Below are 24510 nucleotides of genomic sequence, written 5' to 3' on the forward strand. Positions count from 1 at the left end.
TACACCGACATGGGCTTCGATTACTAGAGGAGTGAGACTCTTCGTACAGGCCGAGCGGGGAGTGGCATATGCCCTACACACCAGAGAACGACCCGGAAGTCTGTGAGCGCATCTTGAAGGCACCGGATAGGTTGAGTCTGGTTGAGATTTTTGTGGGTTGTCAAGAATTCTTCCGTGTGATTATTCTGCGAGTGTCTTCTGGTCGTGCTTAAGAATACAGGATAATGAGTATCAGTGTCCATCCGGTGAGAGCTATCCCCCACCAGCCCTGAAGGGGCGTTGCTCCACCTGTTGGTGTCGGACCTTCATCCGTTCGACTCGCAGACTCAGTCTCATCAGGTCCTGTCGCCGCCGCCGTCGTCATAGAACTACTCGTCGTGGTGGCAGTAGCAGTAGCAGTAGCGGTCGCAGTCGCAGTCTGCCCAGCAAGCACAAACGACGCACTCCAATTCCACGGCGCATCGGTCCGCGGCAGCTGCCCATACGAAAGGTTATCCACGTACAGGCCCAGCGTGAACGATCTCTCTTCTCCGGGGCGCATGTACCGCGGATGCGGTTCTGTCAGGTTCCAGACTATGCGTCACACTTAGCCAAACCGACATAAGGACTAGCAGGGCTAACGAAAGGGGTAGAAGGGTTGAACATACCATAACTCGTCTCCCCGCTGGGGATCGTCACATCAAATTTGTCGCAGTCAGTATTCATCAGCCACCCGTCGCACGCCTCCGTCTCGGGGAGGATCTGGTAGACGTTGGCGACCTTGCCGAAGAGCTCGAGGGCCAACGGACCCTCTGGTGGTGGGGGCGGCGCCCAGGAGACGGTGTACAGGTCGCCGATTGTGACTGTTTCGCCGGCGGAGGGGCGGAGGAGGGCGTTGGACGGGGCGGTGGTTGTGCTGCTCTCTGCGAAAGAGAGGGTGGAGAGGGTGGAAAGCAGTGCGAGGACGAGTATCTTCATCTTGGAGGAGACGATTACGATGGAGTCCATGACGGGTCGCGAGAATAGGTCAAGCCTCCTTTTAACATTCGATCTAGTCTTGCGTTCAGCCCTGCCAGGCCAAGATGAATACGAACGCCGGCGCCCTTGTCGAGCTGGAAAGGGGAATCGTTCTGCCTGCCAACTGGTTGAGGTTTCTCGGCTCTGGATGAATAGCTAATGGAGCCGCTTGGCATTATCTGTCTGGCTGTAGCTGGTGCCCAGACTCGAGAATGAGGGCTCCTGTTATTGAGACAGCTGGAATACAGTTTCAAGTCTAGTATCCAGACAGTCCATCTAGACCACTTATAGCACAGCACCCACAATAGCCACAGCGCCAACCATCAGCCCAACCGCACCCGCCACCCGACCAGCAGCACCAGTCGGAGTCGGCTCGTCGCCAGTCCCGGTCTGCGACGCGGCCTCAGTCTCGGTAACCTCGCCCGCGGTCACCGTCACTGGCATCAACTTCACGGCCGTCGTCGTCGTCGACACGCCGGGGAAATTGGCCTCAGAGCCCCCGGCGCTCTCGGTGCACACGGCGCGGGAGTTGCCGACGGAGCATTCGGCCGTGTATTGACTAGTAGTCATGTTAGTTGGCGATTTACCCTGTTTTATTTCACTCGAGAAGATTCGAAGACGGAACGTACAAGGCTTCCCCAGAATAGAAAATGTAGCTCGTGGTCTCGCCCGCCGCGATCAGGGTCATCCCGGGCCCCATGCCGCATTCGTCGCCGGGTGTTCCGGGGGGACAGTTGATGCTGTATGTTGTTGCCGTTGCGTCCTGTCAATCTTTATCAATAACTGATGGTTTGGACTGCATGAAGATCACGACGATCACGCACGTTTCCGACGATCGACGCGGCGAGCGGCTGCTCGTCTGCGTCGAGGATGAACATCGAGGTGACTGTGTCCTTGGCGACGGCGAGCGATGCCAGAGGTGCGAGGAGGAGTGACTTGAGCATTTTGGCAGACGATAACGAGTGACTTTGGAATCTGGAAAACGAAAAAGAAGAAAACAAATGGCAAGCCAAAGAAATTTTTTTAAGTCCTGAAATCCCCAAGGGGAAATGAGAGCCTCAGGCTTGGACAAACGCCTCAAAGAGCTTTTCTCAGGCATCGGTGCATTTGATTGGAGGATTCCTCTCTCAGGACTTCCGAAACGACCTCTTGGCCAATCATCATCCTTTGAGTCAATCGAGGGTTGCCACCTGCAGTGGTTGTGTCGTCCTCATGCAGTCTTTAGGGGCTGAAGCCTCTAGGGATCTTGGCAGAAACCCCAAGGGGCAATGGAGACAAGTTGTTCGAGGATGTATGTATAGACTTTGACGGTGGCTTTCCAACGTACCATGGTAGCTGTTGAGCATCCTGCCAAATCCTACGATCGCTGGCAGAACTGGTATCTTGAATATGGCACGCAGCTACCTGCCGCTGGGCCACAGTCAGCCGGCCCAGGGAGATTTTACTTCAACTCCAGCCGACCAGTCCGTGGACCAAAGAGGGGAACACGATTCTAATGTGGTCAAGAGCGTGATTATCAAGTGCTGGGAACTTGTGCCCAAAAGTCGTTAGTTGCTCCTTGAACTTCCCTGTCTAATTCTAACTGGAGCACTACCCGATCTGAGGAGGATCAAAGATCTGCAGCAGGACAGGCTGACATTCGGCAATTAAGTTGATCTGGCAGCAGAGTCCTCTAACGCATTCCATCGCCTGTTCTCGAGCCGACATGGCAAGCTCTATCGACTGTGGTCTGCACCGCGAGTCAACTCCAGCGAATATACGGCATCAAATCGATGTAGAACCAGCGAGGATATCAAGTCCTTCAGTCTGCAGCACCCTTCCAGACCTTCCAAACTCGACATACGCAACACACCCGGCTCAGCGCGGATATGATGAACATGTCTGAATCCAGTTCACTTGAGGGGCCCTTGTTCGAGCATGGCGGTGGCTTCGAGCTCGACGAACTATTACACCTTCAATACGGGGTGATTCTACTCGACCTCGCGAGGTAGCTGGGTCATGTCATAATATCACTCACTCACCGATCAGCAAAGCGAGCGCCAGCTCTCAATTTCACTCCTTGCTCAACCCCTCAAACTTCAGCTTTTACCACCTAATCCTTGGAACGAATCCCAGCCCCATGACCGATCTCTTCTCACAATTCAAGCCGCATACCAAGTCACCGACTGCCCTGTGGACCCTCGCCCCCGGAATCCCACCCCCACCCGATACGCGCGGAGGCAGAGGCGGACGCGGACTTGGACTCGTGAGCAAAGCGCTGAGCCTGCAGTGCAGTGAGTGGACCTCGGCATCTGCAGATGCAGGTGCAGGTGCCGGTGCAGGTTGCAGCAGCACAGAAGCGGGTCAGAAAACGTGGGATGTGGGCCGTCCGAGAATGGGAAATGGATCGCAGTGCCAGGTGGGACCCAACCGCGACCCACGAACGGACATCGAAGTTGAGTCGGGAGCCTCTCGACTGAACTGGCATCGACACAGAGAGTCAGCTTTCGGTTCGTGGTCTGACTCGCTCCCGAGACATTGTGGATTTCATCACGAGGGCTTGGATCTGGAGGCCCTGCCCGATTGTCGACTCTGCGCCGCATATGTATACTCCGGCGCCCTGCAGCGACCGGAACCAGGGCATCTCGTTGTTGGCCTGATTCTGAATAGTACGAGGGATGTCGCTGATCCCGCCATAAAGGTACGCGTATGGAGTACGTCGTTCACATCCCGTACAAGTGGGCACATAAACAAGTCGATCTTACGAGTCAGTTCCCAAACCAAATCTATAAACTACGAGACAAGAGTTAAGGCAGGGTTTGGAAGGAGGGAGCACGAACAGTTGCGTGTCATGGGGTGAAAAAGTCCCAGGAACAACGCAGAAGATTAGAAGTAATGCTCTTCCGAGAAGCTCCAATCTCGACTTCGACCTTATGATTAATTATTCACGAACCCAGTGAGGAGGCTTGAGAGAGGAGTGAAAATACGCCTCAATTTATCGCTGTGTACGGAGCAACTCAGGCCCAGGAACTCAATTAAAGAACGATAGACAGACTTTCTCGAACAGGTAGGAGACTACCCAGGAACCCAGCAATTACTCGTTCAGTCCAAATGGACTGCAGGACAAGGTAACCGACATGGTCCCGACATGGGTGAGTTCCAAAAGTTGGCTCTAGCGCACAGGCGGAACAAGGGGGAAACTCGGTATCACAGCCCTGGAGTTCGAGGAGCATCGAATCGAGGGACAAATATTGGCTCCTTCGAGTGAAAAATTTCGTTGAATGCCCTGAAGAGGAATGACGTTCCTGTTGGAGATGGCGGCGCGCCGAATCATGACTTAATCATGAGTCAGGACATAAGTACTCCGGAGTCTTCGATATTTAGCCGAGCTCAGAGCTGCCACGGCATCCTCGCTTGCGCACAGAGCTTCGACTACTCTGTATTCTGCACACCGGGGATTCAGATAGAGAGGCGTACCTGGTTTGCGGTATCTGCAAAAAGCCTAAAGAGTTCCGATGAGCGCATGGCGCGGGTTCAACGGTTTTAGCCGTGCCAGAAGGATGGGCCGGCCGGTCGGTTTGAGGACCCGCACGCAAGATGGACACTTGTCTCGCCTTTGAAAGCTCTGGGCACATTGGAAGACTCTCTTCAGGAGTCTTTACTTTGAAGGATTCGGAGGAAGAAGGCCGTTCCGCATGTGAACCCGCTGATAATCGCATTATTTTCCGGCTCGGAACATTTCCGATAACCCTTCGTTGACTCCTTTCGAACAGAAACAAAAAGGCTCTGAAGTCAACAGAGGGGACCTTCTGGGGTTGATCTCGCGGGGCATGGCAAGACGTGAGATCATGGTTGCGTAATGATTGGTTCGATCGGCAGGAAAGCTTCTCCTTTTTTCAACGGAGGTTGTGATTAGTCGATGCCGAGGACAGATGATGTGTCCTCCCGAAGGATGGTTATTGGAATGTGTTATACCTCCGTGGTCGGCAACCAACATCCGCAACCATGCGCTGTGTAACACCCCCGGTGCAAGCTCACGACGCTTGGGAGCGATCATCCGTGTCCGATCCAGCAGCTCTTCTGGAATGGATGAGAGCCGTGATCGTCATGAAACGTCTCGGCCGTGGCACGGAAGATCCGTCGTCCCCAACCGAAGACTCCAAAAGAGAACTCTGGCTCAAGAAGGAGGAGTTTGGCTGCGTCATCACCAACAAAAGAGAAAAGGGAACGTCACGGAGATTGAAGTACACGAGGAAGGGTGAGACGATCGACAACTAACCATTTGGGTTGTTGCAGATTGATTCACGGTCGCTCGCCGCACCGTCGGCAAACGAAAGATAAGTATCACCACAGGGTGCCAAGTGGCCAACAGGATGGACGTCCGATCAGCCCGACAGCATATTTCCCTGGATCTGGATGGAAAGGGAAGACGCGCAGTCGGCGGCTGGAACAGTTCTGTGTCTCGTCCATCTTCGTCGGTTGAAGATCGAGCAAGGCCATGGGCGACAATGACTTATAATCCACCAAGGGATTCGTGCGCACGGGACGCAAGAGGGATATTTTTGAGAATCCATGGCGCGCTCGAATGCCGCTGCAGGACAAGGGAGGCTGCAGAGTGAGCGATCGACCCGAGAAGCAGATTGGTTTGTTGCGAGCCATCGGTGGCGTTGGCGCATAGTCTAAAGCTCCTGTGACTGAGAGGGATTCTTAGCAGTTGTGGAAGTGCCGTGATTCGCGAGCAGAAATTAATTGGTCTGCCCTCAAGCACTCTTGCGAAAATTAATCGCCAACGCTCATGCAATCGCAGTGGGAGGAGCCGGAAGCTTCGTGGGCGAGAAGCCCAACTCCGGGAGAGACGGCGAGGCTCTCTCCTGTCAGAGCATCGTACCCCTCGTACTTTTTCTCGAACTCCAACGGGAAATGAGTTCATGCGCATCCAGATTCCGTTCCCAATCTATTTCTGGAATTGTCGTTGTCAGAGGCATGATCCACCATCGGCAACATGGGACCAGATGGGCTGCACCGAATGACCGTGGATACGCTCCCCATGAACCGGTCGCTCTTCACCCTATGTGTAACTCTGGGTCAAGATTGCATAGACTCAAGCCCCTACGACTGGGGAAGAAAGACACAAAAAGAAAAGAAAGAAAGAAAGAAATGCGACATCCACGCCGAAGAAAGGAAATTACCTAGATCCACGGAGCGCACCTTGCAGCAGCAAGGATCGCACAATTTCAACGACAAACTCCGACTGGCCGAGGCCGGTGTGTGACATCAATCGAGTCAGTGGAAGGACCAGCGACAACGGCGCTCATCTGGAAGAATCTGTATGGATGGCAGGTGCCGGTCGCGCGATCCCGGTCAATGAGCGTGAGCACGGACTCCCATTCTGCAATTCTTCATCTCAGTCCTGGGGGGCAAGAGTGGAAATGCAATACGACTAGGAACCTTGGGGCCTTGGCGCAGGCAGGAAGATGCAGAAATGGCCGGGCTCCGCGTCACCAGCAATCATGAGTGAGATTGCCGTTGTCTGTGGTGCCTCTGCAGAGAGCCATTGTCTGAATTCCAAACAACGAGGAGGGAGAGTGGAAGCAGAGGATAGAGCAGAGGAAATTGACGGGAAGCAGCGTCTTCAGACACCTTCCTCCACCACTTCCACTCCTCGCTGCTCCTCCTCCTCCTCCTCCTCCTCCTCCTCGTCGGACCACGACACAGAAAACGAATCCGCTCAAGCCTCCCGCTCTCCAGTCCTCCAAGAACCAATACTGAGTCAACTCCGGGCACATGCCGCACCTCAGTGCCGGACATGTGATACTGCTCAATGGTTCAGTCTAGAGCTTGCCAACGGGTCCAGACGGGACAAGACAATCACCACAGCCCAAGTCACTCGTTGCTTAAAGAGCCGAAGACGATCAAGCCGTTAAGTTAAGAAAGATCAAGATCCATGAACGTATATAACAGCAGAAATGAAGTCGCGCATAGAGCCAATCCACTCGTAGAGCTAACGGCGAAAAAAAGTAGACCCCATCTCTATGTGTCCAGTCTCCAACTCCCAGAATATCCAAAACGCCAGAGAAATCCCACCAGTCTAACGTACACATATCCAGCCGGGTGCTGTGTCCCCGAAGCGCTGCAGATAACAACGCTATAGCCAAGCCAGCGGCCAAAACAAGGCGAAGATGTGGTGTATATCAACTTTTCTAGCAGAAGGTGAAAGGTATCATAAAAGGAAAACGATCAAAATCCGTAGATCGAACGTCCAGCATAGTGTCGATGAGAGCGTGGCATGACGTGACCGAAACGCATAAACCAGTTCGGCCGTAAAGTACGAGCAGGGCTTCAGATAGTCCTCTAGTCCTCTGAGGTCATGAAGGAGGCATAACCTCCCACGTCCTGCAGGTACGCCAGTAGGCAACAATTTGCTCAGCGTCGACTGCAGAGAAGACATTTCCCCACGACGACTATGAACCTGTCGTGTGGGGAATTCGAGCAGCGAGCTTCTTTCGGCTCATCCATTTCCGTGCGGATGATATGGGAACTGGGTTGGCTGCAAGAGCTGTAGATGAAGAAGTTCTTGAAATGATTGCACATGGTTGCCAAACAGGCCGCCCAGGCGTAGATCGGTCTGCTTCCCCAATGATGAGAAGATTGAAGGCGCAGTTGTTCGGTTTGGTAGCCTCAGTGCACCTTCTAGGAGGGCGAAGTACTGCCACGAGGTTCCAATTAGAGGTGGGAACGAACGCTGGATAGCGGTGGGTTGAGCGGTAGAACAGCGGTTCCGGGGTGATTGGAGAGACAATGAAGTTTGACCTCGAAAGGAGCAGAGAAAAGAAGGGCAATATATACTAAAGAACCTTTTGCTCATAATGGGTGCTCGAAAACAGACATGGTCCAGCCTGCAACTGCCATTATCAAGGATGAGCTGGGGTCTCGTCACAAGCCAGGTGCAGACATGGTTACTCGACTGGGGAGGGAAAGGAAAAGAGAAAAAGTTTTCTGATGATTGGAAGTATTTTTTTTCTTGCGTTCTCGAGATTTTCTTGGGAGTATTATTATTTAAGACTGTTTATTATTATTATTCCTCTTATTATTATTACAATGTCCAATTTAGTATGATAAGTCTTCTGGGCCAACCACATGTCCTCTTCCACTGCCACCGGAAGTTGAACTCGAGAAAAGACCCCACTACAAGACGGCTCCAGCGTCTTCGAGGAGAGAATCGTGCCATCATCCGAAACCTCATCGAACTTGAAGCAGTACCGCGGCTGCGGGCTGTGAAGGAAGCTCCGAGTGGGACTCCAGAGTTGAAAGCTAGCCCACTTCGATAAAGCAGAAAACATGGCTGAATTCAGCCAGTTCGGCTTGATCGGGACAACAGTGGGAGATCGACGGACACTGTCTCTCCAAGGTGTCGACGGCTTTTTGATGTTTCCAGCCTTGAAGGGCACGTGGCGCTAGCTGGGATCTTCACGCACCAAGGACGGTACTTCTGTGCAAAGTTGGGAAGGTTCTCAATTTTATCAAAAGCCGCCATCGTTGTCTGGCGTCGAATCGCCATTTCCAAGAACCGTCCTCCGTTCCCAGCAGCAGCCACAGGATGGAAGGCCAAATATGTCTCAGGGAGGTCGCTCAAACGAGCCTATGGCGTTGCGGAACAGAATCGACGGGGTGAGTCGTGAGGTTAATCAATGGAGAAACCCGTAAGTTTCTGGAATCAACCAGTGCATGGAGTGGACGCTTCGGCCCCACAGTCAGCAGCAGAAACCTTCGGCGAGGGCTTTTTTTCTCCGGAGGAGGGCTGGAGACAGTGCCAGATGGAAGAAGAAGGGAAGCTGGTTCGAGAAAGTTACCTGAGTTTTGCTAAGGGCTGATCCAGGACACCCTCCAAAGCAGACTAAGCAACCAACAGTCTGTCTCTCGGATTCTGCTAGCAGAGCTTAGTCCGGATATGGTCCAATATTAGCGCGACCCCCGCTTATCATTCAGGTGCCGGAGGGAAAGAAGTCCAAGGCGACCAGCAGGGAATGGAGATTACCAGTGTCAGGCAGATGGGCCAGGTTGCCTGCCGTTGAGCACTCGAAGCTGGAAGAAAAAAAGGAAAAATGAAGAAAAAAGATGTGCAATTCAATTGGAAAGGTGGCCACGGTTGCAAGTCCTGCGAAAATCTCGCGTCGGGAACACACCTATTGGCTACCGGCCATGTTCATTCCGCGCCTTCAGAGACCAGAAAGGTTAAAGCCCCTGATCAAGAACCTTAACAGCCCACCCACTCTCCACAGACCATTCAAAGCGTGGAGTTCCGAGAATCCGCTCACATGAATCTCGTGGCCAAGCATCCTCGATGTTGTGGGAGGCTCTCGCCAAAGGAGCTTGAGATGCGCTTGTCCTCAACAATACTAGAGTGGTGAACGCACTTTCGGAATCTTTCTCCCTCTGAGGGCTCCTGAAGAGTCCACATTCATTTCGCCACAATTAAACAAGCAAGCCACCCGCACCCGTGCCACACCTCATCCTGCCGCTCGGAGGCCTGCGAAGAACATCATATGCTTCAGGGCACCGAGAGAGTCATAGCAAGATTGCCCGATTTCTGTCCAGGAACCCCAGGCTTGGAGTCTGATATTGTTGCAGGATGGCGCTTTCGTCATTGTGGCGGGGTCTTTTCTTCCGAGGAACGTTGCGAGATCCATGCAAATGTGAGACGCAATCAACTTGTTCGGTATGGCACCATTTCTTGACAAGGATCACAGCCAGGCGAGAAGTAGCGAAACTGCCGCATTTCCCAGATCAAGAGAGGAGACGAAATCATCACCTGGGCTTGCTCCATGGACGGCCAGCATCGCGAGATCGTACAGACCTCATTTCATGGTAAATGGACAGGAGAAGAGCAGAGGGGCAGTAATAAATGCGGCATCAATCCCTCATCAGATCATTCAGCTGACAGAATTGCCAAACGAGCTCAGAAACTCGACGGCACCTGCGATTGAACTGTCCAGGAACCTGAAAGCCCATCGCTCTCGCTTTTGGTGGTCGAGACTCCACAATCCTCCTGGCTTCTCCATCGACCTTCGAGAATTAGAGTGGGGATGGTGGGGAGATAAGCCGGCCATCATCGGCACGAGCGGGATTCAAAGCCGAAGCATGCCAAAGACTGAGGCCCGCGCCACGCAGGCATGCATGAAGGATGCTCTCCGCCAAATCCTTCTTGGAATGATGCTCTGGCGGGTCAGGCTCGGCTTTCCGGTAAGGAGTCGAGTGGCTTCTCTCAGCTCTGAAACCCGATAATCCACCAGTTCATCGGATAAAGGCTGTGTGGATCGACAGCACTCCGTGTCCGCATGCTGCACTTAGAAGTTTCTCAAATCTTCCAGACTTCGGGCGGGTGCAGGGCTGGCTGGCTGTACCCGCGTAAACATCTTCCCTGTTCCGGCTAGCGTGTGGAAGACATCCATGATCGGCCCATCCATGGATCGAAATGTTCCCCAGGGGCCGATGGTGCGCTAGTCTCAAAGAAGTAAGACTTAACCCAGCGCCTCCCAATCCCGATCTGGCTCTAGCGGGTCCCGTGATCCCTGATTCCGAAAGCTGCAGACTTGCACCGTCCCCTCCAGCCTCACCGTCTCATCATCTCCCCAGTCGAACCTTCGCATCCACACGATCCTTCATTCCTGTCTGCCGTCACTCGTTTGTCCAACGCTCAGTCGCTGATTCTACCTGGGACTCAATCCAAAATCTGCTCGCTGCGATCCCGACAGGAGCAGAGGCCCCTATCCCAGTGTCTACTTCCCAAGTTCAACCAACCGCCACCGTGTTTGAGCGCCTCGAAAGATTCCTTGTTAGCGAGCAAGCCAGGAAGACGAGACGCAGCCTAACCCATTCCCAACATGGGTTTTGGCGACTTCGAATCCATCTGCCGTAAGGCATCGCTACCTCTCTGTTCTTTGGTCGGCCCGCCATCACCGATATCAGGCTCAACCGGAGTGATCCCCAACTGCTACGCGCGGAATGTCGAACTCGCCAACACGATCATTTTCGAGGGTGGCGCATCCTTCATCCACATCATTGCATTGGGGATGACGGTGATCATGATTCTGCATATTCGGTCCAAATTCACCGCTGTGGGTATGTTTTGATATCTCCCCACCGGAACATATCTCCCCACCGGAACATTATGGGAAAAGACAGCCCCACTAACATGATATTACGCCGGTTTTTGCAGGCCGAAAGGAGATTATCACATTCTTCTACATCTTTATGGCGCTCACCATGTGCTCATTGGTCATTGATGCAGGCGTGGTTCCTCCGCGAAGTGGCCCTTTTCCATGGTTTGTCGCTGTCCAAAACGGCCTCGTCTCCGCGCTGTGTACGAGTCTTCTCGTCAACGGGTTTGTCGGATTCCAGCTGTATGAGGATGGAACTGCACTTTCAGTCTGGCTGTTACGGTTAACGTCCACCGTGATGTTCGCCGTCTCCTTCCTGATCTCGATCCTGACGTTCAAGTCCTGGGGAGGCCTGGGTCCAACGAATACCATCGCCATGTTTGCAGTCCTATATATAGTGAACGCGATCTGTATCGCCGTCTACCTGGTCATGCAGCTGCTTCTGGTGCTGAACACCCTCGAGGACCGCTGGCCCCTCGGCCATATCTCGTTTGGCGTTTTGGTCTTTATTGCCGGACAGGTGATTCTGTACGCCTTCGGCGACACGATTTGCGATAAAGTCCAACACTATCTGGATGGGCTTTTCTTCGCCTCCTTCTGTAACCTGCTCGCTGTTATGATGGTTTACAAGGTACGTCGTCCGCCACCCACAAAACTTTCACTGCATGATCTAATTGCATTGGCTAGTTCTGGGATTATATCACCAAGGAGGATCTGGAGTTCTCGGTTGGAATCAAGCCGAACAACTGGGATGTCAAGGAATTGCTTCCTGATGAGGACCGACGAGCAACGGTCTATCAAGATACGAATTCGGAGTACGCCGGGAGTGTGTATCAACACCGTGCATCCACTTTCAATGGACATGGATACTAGTTTTGGCATTTATGTTTTTGTTTTGAAGCAACCTGGTTTTTTCTTTCTACTTGCATTTTCTGACGGGATTCTCAAAATATTTGAAGCCCAATTATGGCGTTTGACACCTTTGCATCCCAACCCCCTTCAGTGACGCTGAGCGACGTGTTCTTTTATCTTGAAAATTTTTGGTTATAATATTAGCGTCCCAATCTTTCCTTGATTACTTTCTGCTGCCATAATACATACCTATCAGCCCGTCTCCTTCATGAGCGGTGCATCATAGCCATGGCCATCCTCTTTTGATGCTAAATTAATGTGACACACAATTTCCTGAAAGCCTTCACAAGCCTTGCCTGACAACCCAGTAAACAGTGACTGAAACATAGACCCGACAGCTCGAGCCGGCGCTATGAATGCAGTTCCCCAGCCAAGCACCTGAGGTATAAATTGTGGATTGGATAGTCGTCATCCACCCGCGCCACCAAGCGTGTCCGCAGCATGGATATCCCCCGACATCGTACGTGCTCCCCGTGGCCCCAGCGGACGAGAAGAAGAGGAGCAGTGGAGATCAGATTATTTAGCCGAAATTTACCAGGCCCAGGCCTCGTGGTTTTGGAAGCTGTATATCGAATATAGGCTTAAATATCGAATACTAATTAAATCCCCCTCCACGGCAAGGAATTGGCAGGGGACGACGCCCCTTAGGTTTGGAATCGGTTGTCACGACTGACTCGACAACTGATGGCTGGCTGGCTCTACTGTGAGAACCCTGACTCTTCGGCCCGCAGTGATTGGTGATGAGAATTCCGATAGGCGAGAGGGTTATCCCGGTGGAATGACTTCGCCTGGTATATAATCCCAAAAAATGCAAACTAGGTCGAGTCGAGGATAGATACTTGCTCCCCTTCTCGTCGTCCCTAAATGAACAGATAGATATTCCTGCATGGAGGCCGTTGGACTCAGCTCCCCCAACGATTAAGGCCGGCTAATAGTCCATCACCGTTCATATTATGCAAGCATGTCCAGCGTAGTATGTGGGATGATCAGAACCTCATCCTCCATACTGGTCCATACTTAAGCTCTATCTTCAGGCCTCCGGTCCAAAGGTTACCCCAAAGAAACTAGTTAACAGCGGCGATCGGGGGATGAGGGAAGCATTGTCAGCGTGACAAGACATCGGACTCGGAACTGTGGAAAGATGTCCTGGGATCTGAGACAGTCGACATCTGAGGGCTCCATTGGAAAAATCAATCAATGGCAATAACGTCCTCATCCCTGTCATTGTCGGCAGCATGTCCTTGAGCTGTACTGTACCACCCTCTATCGACAGATCTCACCATCGCCGTGCACGTATTATTTATTAGCTCATTAAAAGCCGGGTTCTGTTTCGGCAAAAACATGGAAGTATGGGCCTGGATCTCATCAGTGGCCCGATCATTCACGGCTTTGACCCACTCGAGTCCCGGTCCCACACGGTCTGGCTTTCCTTGTCCCTCTTCATTCTCTGGGAGCGTACAGAAAGTACGATGTTTCGAACGGATAATTTTCGAGCTGAACGATGTTTTATTCCTGCCCGTCTCGTGGGCGGTGCTTTGGTTCTCGACCAGGGACGGGGCGCTCTTTCCAAGACAGGTATAGAAGTTCACACATTTGACTCCTCGATCCTTCCGCACCTGTGATAACTGAGACAAACGCTGTTGTAGCTCGGCTGGGCGTGCTAAGCAGCCCACAAATGCAAGATGCGACGAGACCCATCCCCAGCTATCGGTCAATCGCTGACGTTGAGAATACATGGCTGCCGCGCCTCCCGCTGCGACAGCCCCTGCAGCGCCTGCAAACATGGCATACCGACCCCACCGTTGCCAGGACGGCGTCGCTGCAGCATCGTCATCGGACGCAGGAGGCAAGGATTTCTGACCATTGTTTGGAGGTGTCGATGCCTCCCTGCTTGTAGAAGTGTTACCTGTACCAAACCCGAAGAGTCCAGCGACCTCAGAGAATGCGTTGTACGTCGTTGTGATATTCTTATAATGGCCCTCAGCACCATGTGATACCACTCCAGGAGCGATTCCAGAGTATGGAGTGTCAAAAGCGAACACCCCTTGGATATGAGGGAACATAAACGAACCCGGCTCTCCAATGCCTGCACTGTCCGCAGCCGCCTTATCGTTCTCCCTCCCTCCATCGGGCTGGTGTTGTGTTGATGTTTGCGGGTATGATCTGGGAGGTATTGGCTGTTCGGAAGCTAAGAGCAGAAGGGTGTCGGCAGCAACGATTCCGCCCATTGAGTGGCCGACTAGGAAGACATGTACTGAGGGGTCAACGGTAGGCGAAGGCGATCGGTTCGAGACTTCTAAATCAATGACTTGATTCTGTAGCCTACACGTGCCCGATTAGCTCTTCATTCTCCTGGCAATTCGGGCGGAGCACAAAAGTTTTGATAACCGGCCACGTACCATTCTCGGAATGCATTCACAGTTTCCTGCAAGTTTCCTCGAGTCTCATACTTTGGGTAGACAAGGGTCACCATGTTTACGGCGGAGAGCTTGCGACTAAGAAGGGCCTGCAACTGTTGTGGAAAACTACCAAAGGTGTCATCCCCGCCCTGGATTCTCAGAAAACATGCTGTTAGCGGTAAGTGTGGGGTGAGATCCAAAGCCGTTTCCAGAATGCGGGTGAGGCTCCTGGACCGCCAAGTGAGGACGATAGAGGCTCACCTTGAACCCATGTATGAAGACCAGTAGTAGTGTTTTCCTCATCTTCCGGGGCAAAGCCGTCGTTCCGCTGGATCTCAGCATCGCAGTTGTTCCTTATGGAGAAAGCGCGGCAGTGGATCGATTCCCCAGATAAGCACGCGTGTTACGTCACACGCAATCTCGGCACGTGATGGTCAGCTCTTCCCTCGATATGACCTTTGTTGATGAATGGATCAGCTATTGTCTGGAAGACTCTGACTTGATTGACAAGAACAGCCAGTCTGAATTCATGTTGTGGCAGGAAAGGCCAGGCACTATGGTGGTTGCTCATTGCGGCGGCCGTGGCCCTCCAATCTCTAGAAGAGGAAGCCACGCACTCAGCCCCCGGGCACTGGAGCCCTGGAGAGGGCCACCACCTGCCATTCTCGAACATGGCAGGGGATAACCTTGGAAAGGTAATGTCAACAGCCCTCGGGCTTTTAGAGCTCACTAGTAGGGCTCGATATTCCACCGGGTAACGTAAGATGATACGCAAACCGTTCGTGGTCTTTTCCCATCCAAACTGGATGGGATACTACAATTATGCGCTCCCTGGCGCTGAACCAAATAACCCACACAGCTAGAGATAAGTACACGAGCTTCACCCTGAATCATGCTCTTGATGAGCTGTAATTATGAAGAACATATATTGGTGATCTTCTCACCAACCTTGGAACCATCCCCCCCAGACGATCGAACAGCCTCGGCATCTTTACGTCTCCACCTTCGCAACACCCGAAACAGTCCAGACAAGATACTTCCATATATCTCTACCTGGTTTCAACGATATCATCTTACTTATAAAAATCCCCATAACCTCATCTACTCTGCTCATAGATATCCTCCATTGTCTCGCGGAAGATACAGAGACAATGTCCTCCAAAGAGATCTACAACATTGTCAGACTTGTCCCCAAGCTGGGAAAGTTCAAGGAGGTGCGTACCTACTACCCCAGATCCAACACAGAGATACATGTACCCTATGAAATAGCTATCCTTAATGACATTAATCATGTATAAAGGTCGCTGAAGCCTTCAAAACCCTCTCAAAGTACATCCAAGACCATGAGCCAAAGACCCAGATCTACTTTGCGCTTCAGCCCCAGGGAACTGAGGAGTTCGTGTTTGTTGAGAAGTGAGCCCATTCCTCCTTATATTTCACTCTTATGCGGTCCATGAAGCAGCTTTGTCGATGCATGTCGCTAACACGCCTCGCCTAGATACACCGACGCAGCGAATCTGAAGGAACATGCGTCTTCGCCGGCTTTCAAGCAGTTCGGGAAAGCTCTAGCGGGAAATCTCGCTCAGCCACCGGAGATTAAGAGGGCCGACTTTATCGCAGGGTTTGAGGGTAGGGCTAAACTTTAGGCCGTCTCTCCACACAATCTGAGCCCAAGTTGTTGAGGCAAAGTTAGTGGGCTGGTGTAAAATGCACTTATATATTGCGTGGTATTAGGTGGAAATATTGATATATCTATACGCTAAATTAGCCGCCTATATAAGAGCCAGTAAATATCACTGGCTACAGCTTCGTCTCATTCAAGCGCAACATGCTGTCCTGATAGCTCGTCGCGAGCAGCTTACCGTCCGGACTCCACAGCCAACTCTCGTGCATACCTCTGCTCTCCCCAGATCGGGGCGTCCACCCTTCTTGGATGAACCATTTCTTCGGTAGTTCGGACGACGCATCACCAAGGACCGCATTCCAGTCAATCATCCGTAACGGTTCGCCGTGCAGATGAAACACGACGGTCAATGTCAAACTCGCCATAGCGCTCCAGGTCTTGATCCGCAGGGCGCGGGGGATAAGGAGCAGCGAGTTTTTGTCGCTCGAGTACATATGCGCACAGGCATACAGATTATCAAACTCGCCCGATTCTTCACGCTTCCGTATCTCCTCTATCCCCTCCGGGACTGAGTCTTCCCCAGGGGATCCCTTGAGCGAGTATAGAGTGAGCTGGCGATATTTCTCTGGGCTCGACTGTACCTCGCGGTTGGCATTGTACTCCTTCATGTCAACTTTGCGGACGTCTAAACCCGGGAACTCGGCCTCAGTAAATCTGCCCTCCGCAACTTGGTCAACCCACCAGTCAGCGTCAACGCTCGGGCTAACAGGGTGCTCTTCTGGCCGTTTGCCGGCGAGAATGGAGCGGTATCGCTCTTGTGCGGGAGGGGGCTGGTGCTTAAACCCATCCTGGTTCTCGGCCCGCTTGAAAGAGCAAATACCCGAGAAACATATTTGACCGTCCTGTCTTGCATCTATCGCCCGCGTACAGTACACGCCTCCGTCGCGAAGGTGGCGGACTATGTAGACGTACGGAACGTCATGACGGCCCGGGAGGATGAATGTTCCGGTCATCGACTGGGTCTTGTTAGTGCTCATTCCGTAGGGATGTTGAGTTGGGGGCCTCACATGTATCACTAATCCAGGAGGCACGGTCTTTGATGCGGCATAAGCTGATTGGGCGTATACATGCCCACCAAATGCGCGCGAGCCTAGACCAGGACGATACGTGCGAGCGGTAGACTCAAACAGCTCGACTTTTTCTGGCTCATCACGATTGAGAACGAGACTTTGAGTGTCAAGCCGTCTCAGGGCCATCAACTCGGCGAACGAGGCCGGCGATTTCCTGAGTTTCTTGCCCATCGTGCGTTGAGGCGCTTGCGATCGTGGGATTTCACGAGGCCAGAGGGAATCGGAGATTCGCGCTTGTCAACCGACTAGGTCCCTTGGTTAACAACGATAGTTTTTATTTGAATGGGATGATTTATGTCTTCCACTTGGTCTTTGGGGGTCTGGAAGAGCCTCGGCTTGATTGATGGCTGTGTTCCGAAGGTAAAATTGCCCATTCAGATCAAATGCCAGATAAGATTAACGCTGCTTGAAGGAGCGACTTTGGGGTGCGGAGAATAAACGATGGCCTGTGAGAAGTAACTTCTTTCGGAGCCTTTTCTCGAGCATGTTTCAATCAAAATACCCCTCGTCACGTGGAACAAGCCAAAACCCTGTCACTGCTCGAACCAACAGCCTGAGGTGAAAACAAATTCATGTGCGCCGCTAATGCCGATGATAATATACAGTGATATCTTCCGTCCCAAACCAGAACAGTAAATTCAATGTCCGAGCCCCAACCAGCAGGCTTCTAGTACATAAACCCATCGTCGACATTGGAATATCTATTATTAGATCGAGTCTGATAGACTGCGTGTATTGTTCCATTCTATCTTGCCCTCAACATCCTTGACTTCTTCCAGCTTGTCACCAAGCTTGACGACCGAGAAGCGGATCATTCGGGGGTCGAGCGAAAGCGTTCGGCGGACAGCGGTCTGAACAGGTCCGGAGGCATCGAAACGCATGATGAAGTGGTGACCGTCGGTATAGCGGGCCTGATGTTTCGTCGTGGGCTTGGGAAGGCGGAAGACGCCCCAGTTGGTATACCCGCGGACTACGCCACCGGACCGCAGGACCTGGATGCCAGCATTACGGGCGATTCTGTTTCGCATCAGTTGAATTCGGTCCTCAATCGTATCGCATATATTGTTCCGGTTGGATTCCCGGTTTAAAGGAGATGTGTGTTGACCTAGTCGGGGATACGTACTCTCGAACTTCGTGAAGACTGCCCGGACGGACCTAAGGAAGAAGTCAGCAACCACCAGCCAGAACTTGGTTCAAATCATCCAAAAAGGCAAGCATACGACAGCAATCAGCTCGTACAACATCTTCAACAATGAATGGCAAGGCAGAACGTCCAAGGTGGGGTTCAGACTGGGGTCGGATCGGGGAAGAGAAGGGCTGAGGACACCGAAAGCCACAGGCGAAGATTTTCCCGAGATGACGCGCTTATCAGTTGATTCCTTGGCGCTTTATCTGCCCTCCTCCGGCCTCATCCTCTCGCATCCTCTTTTCCTTTCTCTCACTCTCCTCTCCCTCCAATTTCTTCTTTTTCTCCCGTATTTCCGTTCGCAATTTTACCATTATGTCTGCCGCCGCAAGAGTCATCCGCCCCTTCGCCTCCCGCGCCCTCTTCCAGAAGCTCCCTATGAGCTCCGTCCGCAGGGTGTCGCCCGCAGCAGGTTTCCCGCGGGGAAGCATCCGAAGCTTTTCGCAGAGCCCATTCTGTAAGAACCGCAAACAAAAATACTTCCTAAATGCCATTGAGGCCTGCCGCTATCTGTGCCAATCCATGTTCTAATCATCGGGACCCCACCGTTGTAGGGCAGGTGAAGAAGTACACCGAATCCCACGAATGGATTGAGCTCGCCGATGACGGCAAGACTGGTGAGCTGCAGCTCCCGCCAGCGATGTTTTGAAGTCTGATCATTTTCATTGCTTACGCTAGCTCCTTCTCGTAACAGCCAAGATTGGAATCACAGAATACGCTGCCAAATCCCTCGGCGATGTCGTCTACGTTGAACTCCCCGCCGCCGACCTCGAGGTCAGCGCCGGCGAGCCCGTGGGCGCCGTGGAATCCGTCAAGTCCGCTTCCGACGTCCTCTCTCCCGTCTCCGGAACGGTGTTGCAAGGAAACGCTGCCCTCGAGGACAAGGCGAAGTTCATCAATGAGAGCCCCGAGGGTGATGCCTGGATCGTTGAGATCTCGGTCAGCGATCCCGCTGAGTTGGACGGCCTGCTTGATGCGACTGCCTACAAGGAGACGATTGATGAGGAGTAAGTGCTGCAGCCTGAAATTAAGGCTGCGGAGAGTTGATTGGAATGTGATTCCAATCACGAATGGAAAGTGGAGCGGTTTTGCTTTGGTTTCGTATATTGGTCTGTGTTTTTGCGTCCTCTTGGTGGGTTCACTCGAGGGCTGTGCTTTGCATCGGGGTTGAGGTACTTGTTTAGACTATGTTCAGCCCTCATCGGCTGTGTACGCTTTCAAGGTTCAACATTAAAGGCGAATATAATAAACGATTATACGAGTACTGTTCATAGCGTAAGACCGGGTTTATCATGAGATTGGCGCTCTCGAGGTTGCTGGGAGACCGCGCTGCGTAGTTACCCAATGGACGAGCATCAGTCATCCTCAAACGGGAAAATATTCCAACTTCAAGTGTATCGACAGCAGATAGTGATTCAGATGCATGTGCATGATTATCTATTCCGCAATCCCGTCTATCTGAATAATACAACGATGCGAGCTTCTAAACCGGAGGAATAGATTCGCGGCAGATAGGACACTGCAACCTCAGTTTCATCCAACTCTCCAAGCAAGCACTGTGAAAGATGTGGTGACAGGGAGTAACCATATATGTGCGGCGGGTGAGGAGAGTCGTCGCCCCATCCGCAACACTGCCGCCCGCGGCTCCTGGTGCTGCGAGGACGGGTACCTCAATATCCTGCATACATATAGCACAGTCGAAGATTGCTCTTTTCTTATCCTTGTTTCTCTGTCGCTCGTCATCTTTCGCGTCGGTTGATGAGTCTCGTCCGTCTGCTCGCAGAGCTCCTATCGAGAGAACACCTGACTCGAGGTCAAGATCCGCTTCCGGACCATCCCGGAGAATAGGATGATAATCGTATGCCGGCGGTGCCCAGCCCCGAGGGACAAAGAACCGGGGCCCTAAGATATCCTGGCTGGCCAAGAGCCAAACTTGAACCCAGACCCAGCCGACGAGCCCAAGCGCCGTCCGGAAGTCTGTGCGGACAAATAAAATGTTTTCACGAACAGTCAGGAAGTATAGAAATGGGAGCAGGCGAAAGCAGCTTTGGCCGACTACGAAATCCCATCTCAGCGCTTTCCGGCAGTTGCGCATCACATTCCGATAGATTTGAGGTACCCAGAATGACAAGTAGACGAACGCCAGCGTCCGCGCATACCAGGAACCTAGTCTACTGGGCCAGAGGAACGACCAGACAGACACGATGAGCATCACTAGTAGAATGAAATAGAAGCGCGCATACATCGCTCCAACATCGCCTCGAGTCTCTTGTTCTGTTGGTACAGTAGAACGATTCGGTGTAGCCGCCACCTCTTCCTCAGCGGGAGGATCCTGATCAGGCGTCAAAATTATGGGTGTAGCGCCTGAATCCCGAACCCGAACAGCTGTCGCAGGGGGGGGAAGTTCACCTGGCCGAGCAGATGGTGTCGCAGGGCTCGATCGGCGAGTTTGCTCCCTTCGTTCCGGGCCTTGGATCGCCCATATTTCCATCATGAATTTCATGCCAATGTAACTCACGGAGAGGAAGGCGAGGAACGAGATAGTCGTCATAACCAAGAACGAAACAGCAGGGTAAAGCTCTAGCAGCAGGAAAATCATCACGAAGGCATCCCCAAATGCCATGAGAGCAATTGTATAGAAACTGATTCGGCTCCGTGTGGATGGTGTTGAAGCGTCTTTAATTTGTCGCATAAGGAGAGTAATTTGCCCAACGAAGGCGGCGGAAATCAGAAATACCACGCGGGCAGCATACTTGGCATACTCCTCTGATTTATGGCCCAGAAGATACAGCCTCTCTGTTGGTGGGAAATCAGGAGCTCCCTTAGTTTCAAGAATATAGCCACAGTCAGGAGAGAAAACCACCCCAGACATGGCCATCAAAGGGGGTGCGGGCACCGGCGCGCCCATCGGAAATCTTAGCTCCTGCTCCATCTGGTCAATAACCGCCTGGTCTGCCAGATAACCTTCTATGATGACCGGATGCTGCTGTAGGTATACGACATGTTCGCATTTCGGAGACGGAAATTCCACTTGCTCAGTTCCTACAAGTGAAGACCATGGGAAGAGTGTAGGATGCTGATTCTGCTTCTCGGCGATGGTGTCTGAGAGTGATTTGAGAAGAAGTTGATGGGAAATTTTGTAGGAATCGACTGACAATGTCAAGTGTGGCAAAGTGAAAACACCCCGGAATTTCTCACTCGTCGTGGTTAGGATGACACCCCCAGTTTCAGGAAAATGCACCCCGTACAAGGAGAGATACCATGTACTACCCCAGTAGTCCCCCGTTTCCACAGTTAAGGTCGCTCGAATCTCTCGAACATGACCTTGAGCTGACTTCAGCTCCTCCCCACCTCCCTCGTGTACATCCAAATAGAAAGTTCCGCTGTCTCCAGTGATATTCTGGCTGAACTCATGGGTGAAGTACTCATGCTCGAGGATTATGGCGGTTGTATTGAGCGGTGGTCGGACAGTATCCAGCTTTCGGCGTATCCAATCTCCACGCAAAGTACCCGTCGAGTTACAATAAACGGGAAGAATCAGCTGGGAAAGGTTCAGGCCGCCCGATGCATCGCCGTTTTCAAGGCCTATCGGAGGCACTAAGCCAGCATCCGAGAAAGCTGATCGCACCTGATATCGAGCCCGATCCTGAGCGTCCGCCAGAAGACCCCAGTCAAAACTGTCGTTCTTTCTGGCCCCAACGAATGGAAGCCACTTGTCTGTCCGTGGATCAAAGTCTCCATATCTAGACTCGTTCAGTAGGCGAAGCGCGTTTCGTTCTCTCTCAAGCTCTCTTTGGCGTTCGCGATCCTGGGATATTAACGGAGAATGAGACTGTGAGCTGAGAAGGAAATAGAAGACCACCAAGAAGAAGAAGAAGGAGCCGCGGTGATCCATGTGGACTACAATGAACGCCCGATGAATCAAACCATGTTAAGTCACAAAGGGCATCCCATCGCCAGAGACGAGTAAGAGAGCGATAGCCTCAGTTCTCAAGTCATGTAGAGAACGGAAATCGTGAGAAGAGCGCGGAGATGGAGTAAAGCAGGAGTTGGAATGACGATGGATAGCGGCGAGTCGATGATGCGACGAGTAAGCTTAGTTTCGGCCTGAGGCTGGTATCTTCCAAGGTTCCAACTCCCCACCTCCTGCCCGGAGCGGAACCTCCGTAGGCTTTCTCGAAGCTATCCTTTCTCTCACTTGAACTATACCGCGCAAGTTTCACCGCTGCTTCAGGCCTTAATACAGAGCAGCGGTCCTTTGCGACGGCAATGGCGTCGAATCTCCCTCTCCCTGTGCCTCCACGAACGCCCACTCCACCCCCAGATGATCCTCCCAGCACCCCCATCTACACAGCCCATACTCTCGACCGCAACGCCCTGTCGCCTATGGGAGACTCCTTGGCGCCGTTACGCGATAATCCTGATTCAGAGGATCAGAAGCACTTGAGCCCTACAAGATCTTCGTTCAATCTCAGCGTCACAGATGCGACACAACAAAATGTCCAGAGCGACAATGTCTCGTCCGGGCCGTTCAGCTTCAAAACCACGACGATGGCTAAAAGTCCCGTTGTGAAATCGGTAAGTTTTCAGCTATTCCTATATTTCGGGTTCCTAACTGACCCTGAATGGCTTCAGAACATTGGCCAGCGACGTGGGCACAAGTATAAGCACAGTAGTATCTCACATCAGATTTTCCTCGAGCCGCCTCCGAGAGCTCCTCTAGCTTTACCAAATTCGCTACCCATACCTACTCTGAAGGAGTGCCGGACTAGCATGTCCGTAGACCAGAAGCGGAGGTTCTGGTGGAGTGTTTGCCATATGTTTGTCGCTGCGTATACTTTGTGGAGTGCCCATGGATCCTTGGCAATGACTGCCTTATCCCATTTGATCCTATTCGACTCCCTTGGCGCGTTGCTCTGTGTCGCTGTGGACGTATTGGGCAACTTCGAGGTGTGGAAGCGATCTAGCATTCGGCATCCGTTTGGACTGGAGCGTGCGGAGGTCCTGGCTGGATTTGCCATGTGTGTGCTTCTTTTGTTCATGGGGATGGATCTCATTTCGCACAATCTCCAGCACTTTCTCGAGTCCGCGGGCCACGAGCCCCACCACACGCATGCTCATGAGCGCATCTCCCCCGGAAGCGTGGACTTTACTGCCCTCCTCGCTATCTCGTCGACTTTGGTCTCCGCAATCGGTCTGAGAAATCACGGACGAATTGGAAAAGCAATGCGATTCGGGTACATTGAGTCATTACCCTCTGTTCTCAGCAACCCCTCTCATTTCCTCACGCTCTCCTGCTCCATGTTGCTCTTGATACTGCCATTGGTCTCTATCCAACTCTACAACTGGCTTGATGTCCTGTTGTCCAGCACGATATCGATTTGCATGTGCGTTATTGGAGTGCGATTAGTCAAAACCCTGGGATCTATGCTTCTCATGTCCTATTCAGGCCCTGGCGTCTCCGACGTTGTTCGAGATATCGAAGCCGATCCATGCGTGTTCGCCGTCGATGATGCCCGATTTTGGCAAGTACATTATGGTCTATGCATGGCGAACTTGAAACTCCGCGTGTCAGGATCAGAAGATAATTTGTTGCGGCTGCGTGAGCGAGTGTCGAGCCTGATCAAGAATCGACTTGGCGGAGGTTACGGGGCAGGTGGCCAGAAATGGGAGATTTCTCTGCAATTTACGATAGAGACGATTTGAACTGGATTCTTTCTTCTTGGACATGTACTTTCCCGTACATATAACGCCTTGTTTTTGAACCTTCGTAATATCGAAACACACCATTCCTGCCATACCCACTGGTCCCGTACTTTATAACCTGCTGCCGTGTAGTGGAACCCCCCTCACGATTGATATCCACTCTCATGTCTTATACGACTCGAAGAGGTGTTATATATACCCCCTGAGAGCAACAAAGGATAAAGCAGCCTTTGGAAGCGCGCGCAACCACATCCTTCCTCTCGCCTGAAGACTCTCTCGCCGGCCTCCGACGAGCCATGGATCCAACCGGAAAGGCGACAAAATCCGTTTGTACAGTGGGTCGATAAACAAAATATTTGTCGAATGAAAGGGCGTGCAACACTGAATGCACCCTATTCTCTGTTGGTGCTCTTGGTCAATG

General features: G+C 52.3%; 14 protein-coding genes across 14 annotated transcripts; 6 read left to right on the forward strand and 8 right to left on the reverse strand.

Moving 5' to 3' along the window:
- Positions 1 to 117: 117 nt before the first annotated feature.
- Positions 118 to 1134, reverse strand: BJX67DRAFT_183486 (uncharacterized protein). The gene is made up of 2 exons (XM_071025222.1): positions 648 to 1134; positions 118 to 573 (listed from the first exon to the last, which is right to left on the reverse strand). Exons 1-2 carry the CDS (start codon positions 985 to 987, stop codon positions 209 to 211), a joined length of 705 nt encoding a protein of 234 aa, XP_070884363.1. The 5' UTR covers positions 988 to 1134; the 3' UTR covers positions 118 to 208.
- A 147-nt stretch (positions 1135 to 1281) lies between these two features.
- Positions 1282 to 1874, reverse strand: BJX67DRAFT_382872 (putative GPI anchored protein; the record flags this gene model as incomplete). The annotated part of the gene is made up of 3 exons (XM_071033319.1): positions 1282 to 1555; positions 1626 to 1759; positions 1821 to 1874. The coding sequence occupies 3 exons, from the start codon at positions 1872 to 1874 to the stop codon at positions 1282 to 1284; spliced, it is 462 nt and encodes a 153-aa protein (XP_070884364.1).
- An 854-nt stretch (positions 1875 to 2728) lies between these two features.
- On the forward strand, positions 2729 to 3922 carry BJX67DRAFT_183647 (uncharacterized protein). Its single transcript, XM_071025224.1, has one exon. It carries the CDS (start codon positions 3116 to 3118, stop codon positions 3833 to 3835), a length of 720 nt encoding a protein of 239 aa, XP_070884365.1. The 5' UTR covers positions 2729 to 3115; the 3' UTR covers positions 3836 to 3922.
- A 107-nt stretch (positions 3923 to 4029) lies between these two features.
- On the reverse strand, positions 4030 to 5372 carry BJX67DRAFT_183746 (uncharacterized protein). The gene is made up of 3 exons (XM_071025227.1): positions 5255 to 5372; positions 4453 to 4865; positions 4030 to 4280 (listed from the first exon to the last, which is right to left on the reverse strand). Exons 1-3 carry the CDS (start codon positions 5255 to 5257, stop codon positions 4148 to 4150), a joined length of 549 nt encoding a protein of 182 aa, XP_070884366.1. The 5' UTR covers positions 5258 to 5372; the 3' UTR covers positions 4030 to 4147.
- Positions 5373 to 7047: 1675 nt separating this feature from the next.
- Positions 7048 to 8019, reverse strand: BJX67DRAFT_183656 (uncharacterized protein). Its single transcript, XM_071025225.1, has 2 exons — positions 7500 to 8019; positions 7048 to 7427 (listed from the first exon to the last, which is right to left on the reverse strand). The coding sequence occupies exons 1-2, from the start codon at positions 7838 to 7840 to the stop codon at positions 7196 to 7198; spliced, it is 573 nt and encodes a 190-aa protein (XP_070884367.1). The 5' UTR covers positions 7841 to 8019; the 3' UTR covers positions 7048 to 7195.
- A 1357-nt stretch (positions 8020 to 9376) lies between these two features.
- BJX67DRAFT_183687 (uncharacterized protein) lies at positions 9377 to 10450 on the forward strand. Its single transcript, XM_071025226.1, has 2 exons — positions 9377 to 9668; positions 9727 to 10450. Exons 1-2 carry the CDS (start codon positions 9519 to 9521, stop codon positions 10255 to 10257), a joined length of 681 nt encoding a protein of 226 aa, XP_070884368.1. The 5' UTR covers positions 9377 to 9518; the 3' UTR covers positions 10258 to 10450.
- Positions 10451 to 10557: 107 nt separating this feature from the next.
- Positions 10558 to 12166, forward strand: BJX67DRAFT_183527 (chitin synthase export chaperone). The gene is made up of 3 exons (XM_071025223.1): positions 10558 to 11094; positions 11192 to 11763; positions 11820 to 12166. The coding sequence occupies exons 1-3, from the start codon at positions 10857 to 10859 to the stop codon at positions 12003 to 12005; spliced, it is 996 nt and encodes a 331-aa protein (XP_070884369.1). The 5' UTR covers positions 10558 to 10856; the 3' UTR covers positions 12006 to 12166.
- A 1068-nt stretch (positions 12167 to 13234) lies between these two features.
- On the reverse strand, positions 13235 to 14746 carry BJX67DRAFT_373253 (uncharacterized protein; the record flags this gene model as incomplete). Its single annotated transcript, XM_071031367.1, has 3 exons — positions 13235 to 14366; positions 14444 to 14592; positions 14705 to 14746. The coding sequence occupies 3 exons, from the start codon at positions 14744 to 14746 to the stop codon at positions 13235 to 13237; spliced, it is 1323 nt and encodes a 440-aa protein (XP_070884370.1).
- Positions 14747 to 15594: 848 nt separating this feature from the next.
- BJX67DRAFT_382875 (putative quinol monooxygenase) lies at positions 15595 to 16089 on the forward strand (the record flags this gene model as incomplete). The annotated part of the gene is made up of 3 exons (XM_071033320.1): positions 15595 to 15657; positions 15744 to 15856; positions 15942 to 16089. The coding sequence occupies 3 exons, from the start codon at positions 15595 to 15597 to the stop codon at positions 16087 to 16089; spliced, it is 324 nt and encodes a 107-aa protein (XP_070884371.1).
- A 154-nt stretch (positions 16090 to 16243) lies between these two features.
- Positions 16244 to 17368, reverse strand: BJX67DRAFT_373254 (acyl-CoA thioesterase; the record flags this gene model as incomplete). The annotated part of the gene is made up of 2 exons (XM_071031368.1): positions 16244 to 17083; positions 17135 to 17368. The coding sequence occupies 2 exons, from the start codon at positions 17366 to 17368 to the stop codon at positions 16244 to 16246; spliced, it is 1074 nt and encodes a 357-aa protein (XP_070884372.1).
- Positions 17369 to 17904: 536 nt separating this feature from the next.
- On the reverse strand, positions 17905 to 18441 carry BJX67DRAFT_382877 (mitochondrial 37S ribosomal protein bS6m; the record flags this gene model as incomplete). Its single annotated transcript, XM_071033321.1, has 3 exons — positions 17905 to 18214; positions 18321 to 18352; positions 18418 to 18441. The coding sequence occupies 3 exons, from the start codon at positions 18439 to 18441 to the stop codon at positions 17905 to 17907; spliced, it is 366 nt and encodes a 121-aa protein (XP_070884373.1).
- A 196-nt stretch (positions 18442 to 18637) lies between these two features.
- BJX67DRAFT_358794 (glycine decarboxylase subunit H) lies at positions 18638 to 19646 on the forward strand. The gene is made up of 3 exons (XM_071029591.1): positions 18638 to 18840; positions 18938 to 19000; positions 19078 to 19646. The coding sequence occupies exons 1-3, from the start codon at positions 18699 to 18701 to the stop codon at positions 19392 to 19394; spliced, it is 522 nt and encodes a 173-aa protein (XP_070884374.1). The 5' UTR covers positions 18638 to 18698; the 3' UTR covers positions 19395 to 19646.
- Positions 19647 to 19656: 10 nt separating this feature from the next.
- On the reverse strand, positions 19657 to 22427 carry dscA (ubiquitin-protein ligase dscA). Its single transcript, XM_071034493.1, has one exon. The coding sequence runs from the start codon at positions 22276 to 22278 to the stop codon at positions 19867 to 19869; it is 2412 nt and encodes an 803-aa protein (XP_070884375.1). The 5' UTR covers positions 22279 to 22427; the 3' UTR covers positions 19657 to 19866.
- Positions 22428 to 22554: 127 nt separating this feature from the next.
- BJX67DRAFT_358801 (cation efflux family protein family) lies at positions 22555 to 24509 on the forward strand. The gene is made up of 2 exons (XM_071029592.1): positions 22555 to 22961; positions 23019 to 24509. Exons 1-2 carry the CDS (start codon positions 22653 to 22655, stop codon positions 24087 to 24089), a joined length of 1380 nt encoding a protein of 459 aa, XP_070884376.1. The 5' UTR covers positions 22555 to 22652; the 3' UTR covers positions 24090 to 24509.
- The last annotated feature ends 1 nt before the right edge of the window (position 24510 follows it).

Source organism: Aspergillus lucknowensis (genome assembly GCF_044049455.1).
Source record: "Aspergillus lucknowensis strain CBS 449.75 chromosome Unknown BJX67scaffold_32, whole genome shotgun sequence".
Lineage (NCBI taxonomy): Eukaryota > Fungi > Ascomycota > Eurotiomycetes > Eurotiales > Aspergillaceae > Aspergillus > Aspergillus lucknowensis.

Coding starts and splice junctions, on each gene's coding strand:
- BJX67DRAFT_183647 (XM_071025224.1), top strand. CDS start 3,116: ATGACCGATCTCTTCTCACAATTCAAGCCGCATACCAAGTCACCGACT.
- BJX67DRAFT_183486 (XM_071025222.1), bottom strand. CDS start 987: ATGGACTCCATCGTAATCGTCTCCTCCAAGATGAAGATACTCGTCCTC. Junction 574..647: donor CAGCGGGGAGACGAGTTATG/GTATGTTCAACC, acceptor TGTGACGCATAG/TCTGGAACCTGACAGAACCG.
- dscA (XM_071034493.1), bottom strand. CDS start 22,278: ATGGATCACCGCGGCTCCTTCTTCTTCTTCTTGGTGGTCTTCTATTTC.
- BJX67DRAFT_183527 (XM_071025223.1), top strand. CDS start 10,857: ATGGGTTTTGGCGACTTCGAATCCATCTGCCGTAAGGCATCGCTACCT. Junction 11,095..11,191: donor GTCCAAATTCACCGCTGTGG/GTATGTTTTGAT, acceptor CGGTTTTTGCAG/GCCGAAAGGAGATTATCACA. Junction 11,764..11,819: donor CTGTTATGATGGTTTACAAG/GTACGTCGTCCG, acceptor TGCATTGGCTAG/TTCTGGGATTATATCACCAA.
- BJX67DRAFT_183746 (XM_071025227.1), bottom strand. Junction 4,281..4,452: donor TTGCAGATACCGCAAACCAG/GTACGCCTCTCT, acceptor CATCTCCAACAG/GAACGTCATTCCTCTTCAGG.
- BJX67DRAFT_358801 (XM_071029592.1), top strand. CDS start 22,653: ATGGCGTCGAATCTCCCTCTCCCTGTGCCTCCACGAACGCCCACTCCA. Junction 22,962..23,018: donor AAAGTCCCGTTGTGAAATCG/GTAAGTTTTCAG, acceptor GAATGGCTTCAG/AACATTGGCCAGCGACGTGG.
- BJX67DRAFT_183687 (XM_071025226.1), top strand. CDS start 9,519: ATGCTTCAGGGCACCGAGAGAGTCATAGCAAGATTGCCCGATTTCTGT. Junction 9,669..9,726: donor GTTGCGAGATCCATGCAAAT/GTGAGACGCAAT, acceptor GATCACAGCCAG/GCGAGAAGTAGCGAAACTGC.
- BJX67DRAFT_358794 (XM_071029591.1), top strand. CDS start 18,699: ATGTCTGCCGCCGCAAGAGTCATCCGCCCCTTCGCCTCCCGCGCCCTC. Junction 18,841..18,937: donor CTTTTCGCAGAGCCCATTCT/GTAAGAACCGCA, acceptor CCACCGTTGTAG/GGCAGGTGAAGAAGTACACC. Junction 19,001..19,077: donor CGCCGATGACGGCAAGACTG/GTGAGCTGCAGC, acceptor TTCTCGTAACAG/CCAAGATTGGAATCACAGAA.
- BJX67DRAFT_183656 (XM_071025225.1), bottom strand. CDS start 7,840: ATGAGCAAAAGGTTCTTTAGTATATATTGCCCTTCTTTTCTCTGCTCC. Junction 7,428..7,499: donor ACCCAGTTCCCATATCATCC/GCACGGAAATGG, acceptor TAGTCGTCGTGG/GGAAATGTCTTCTCTGCAGT.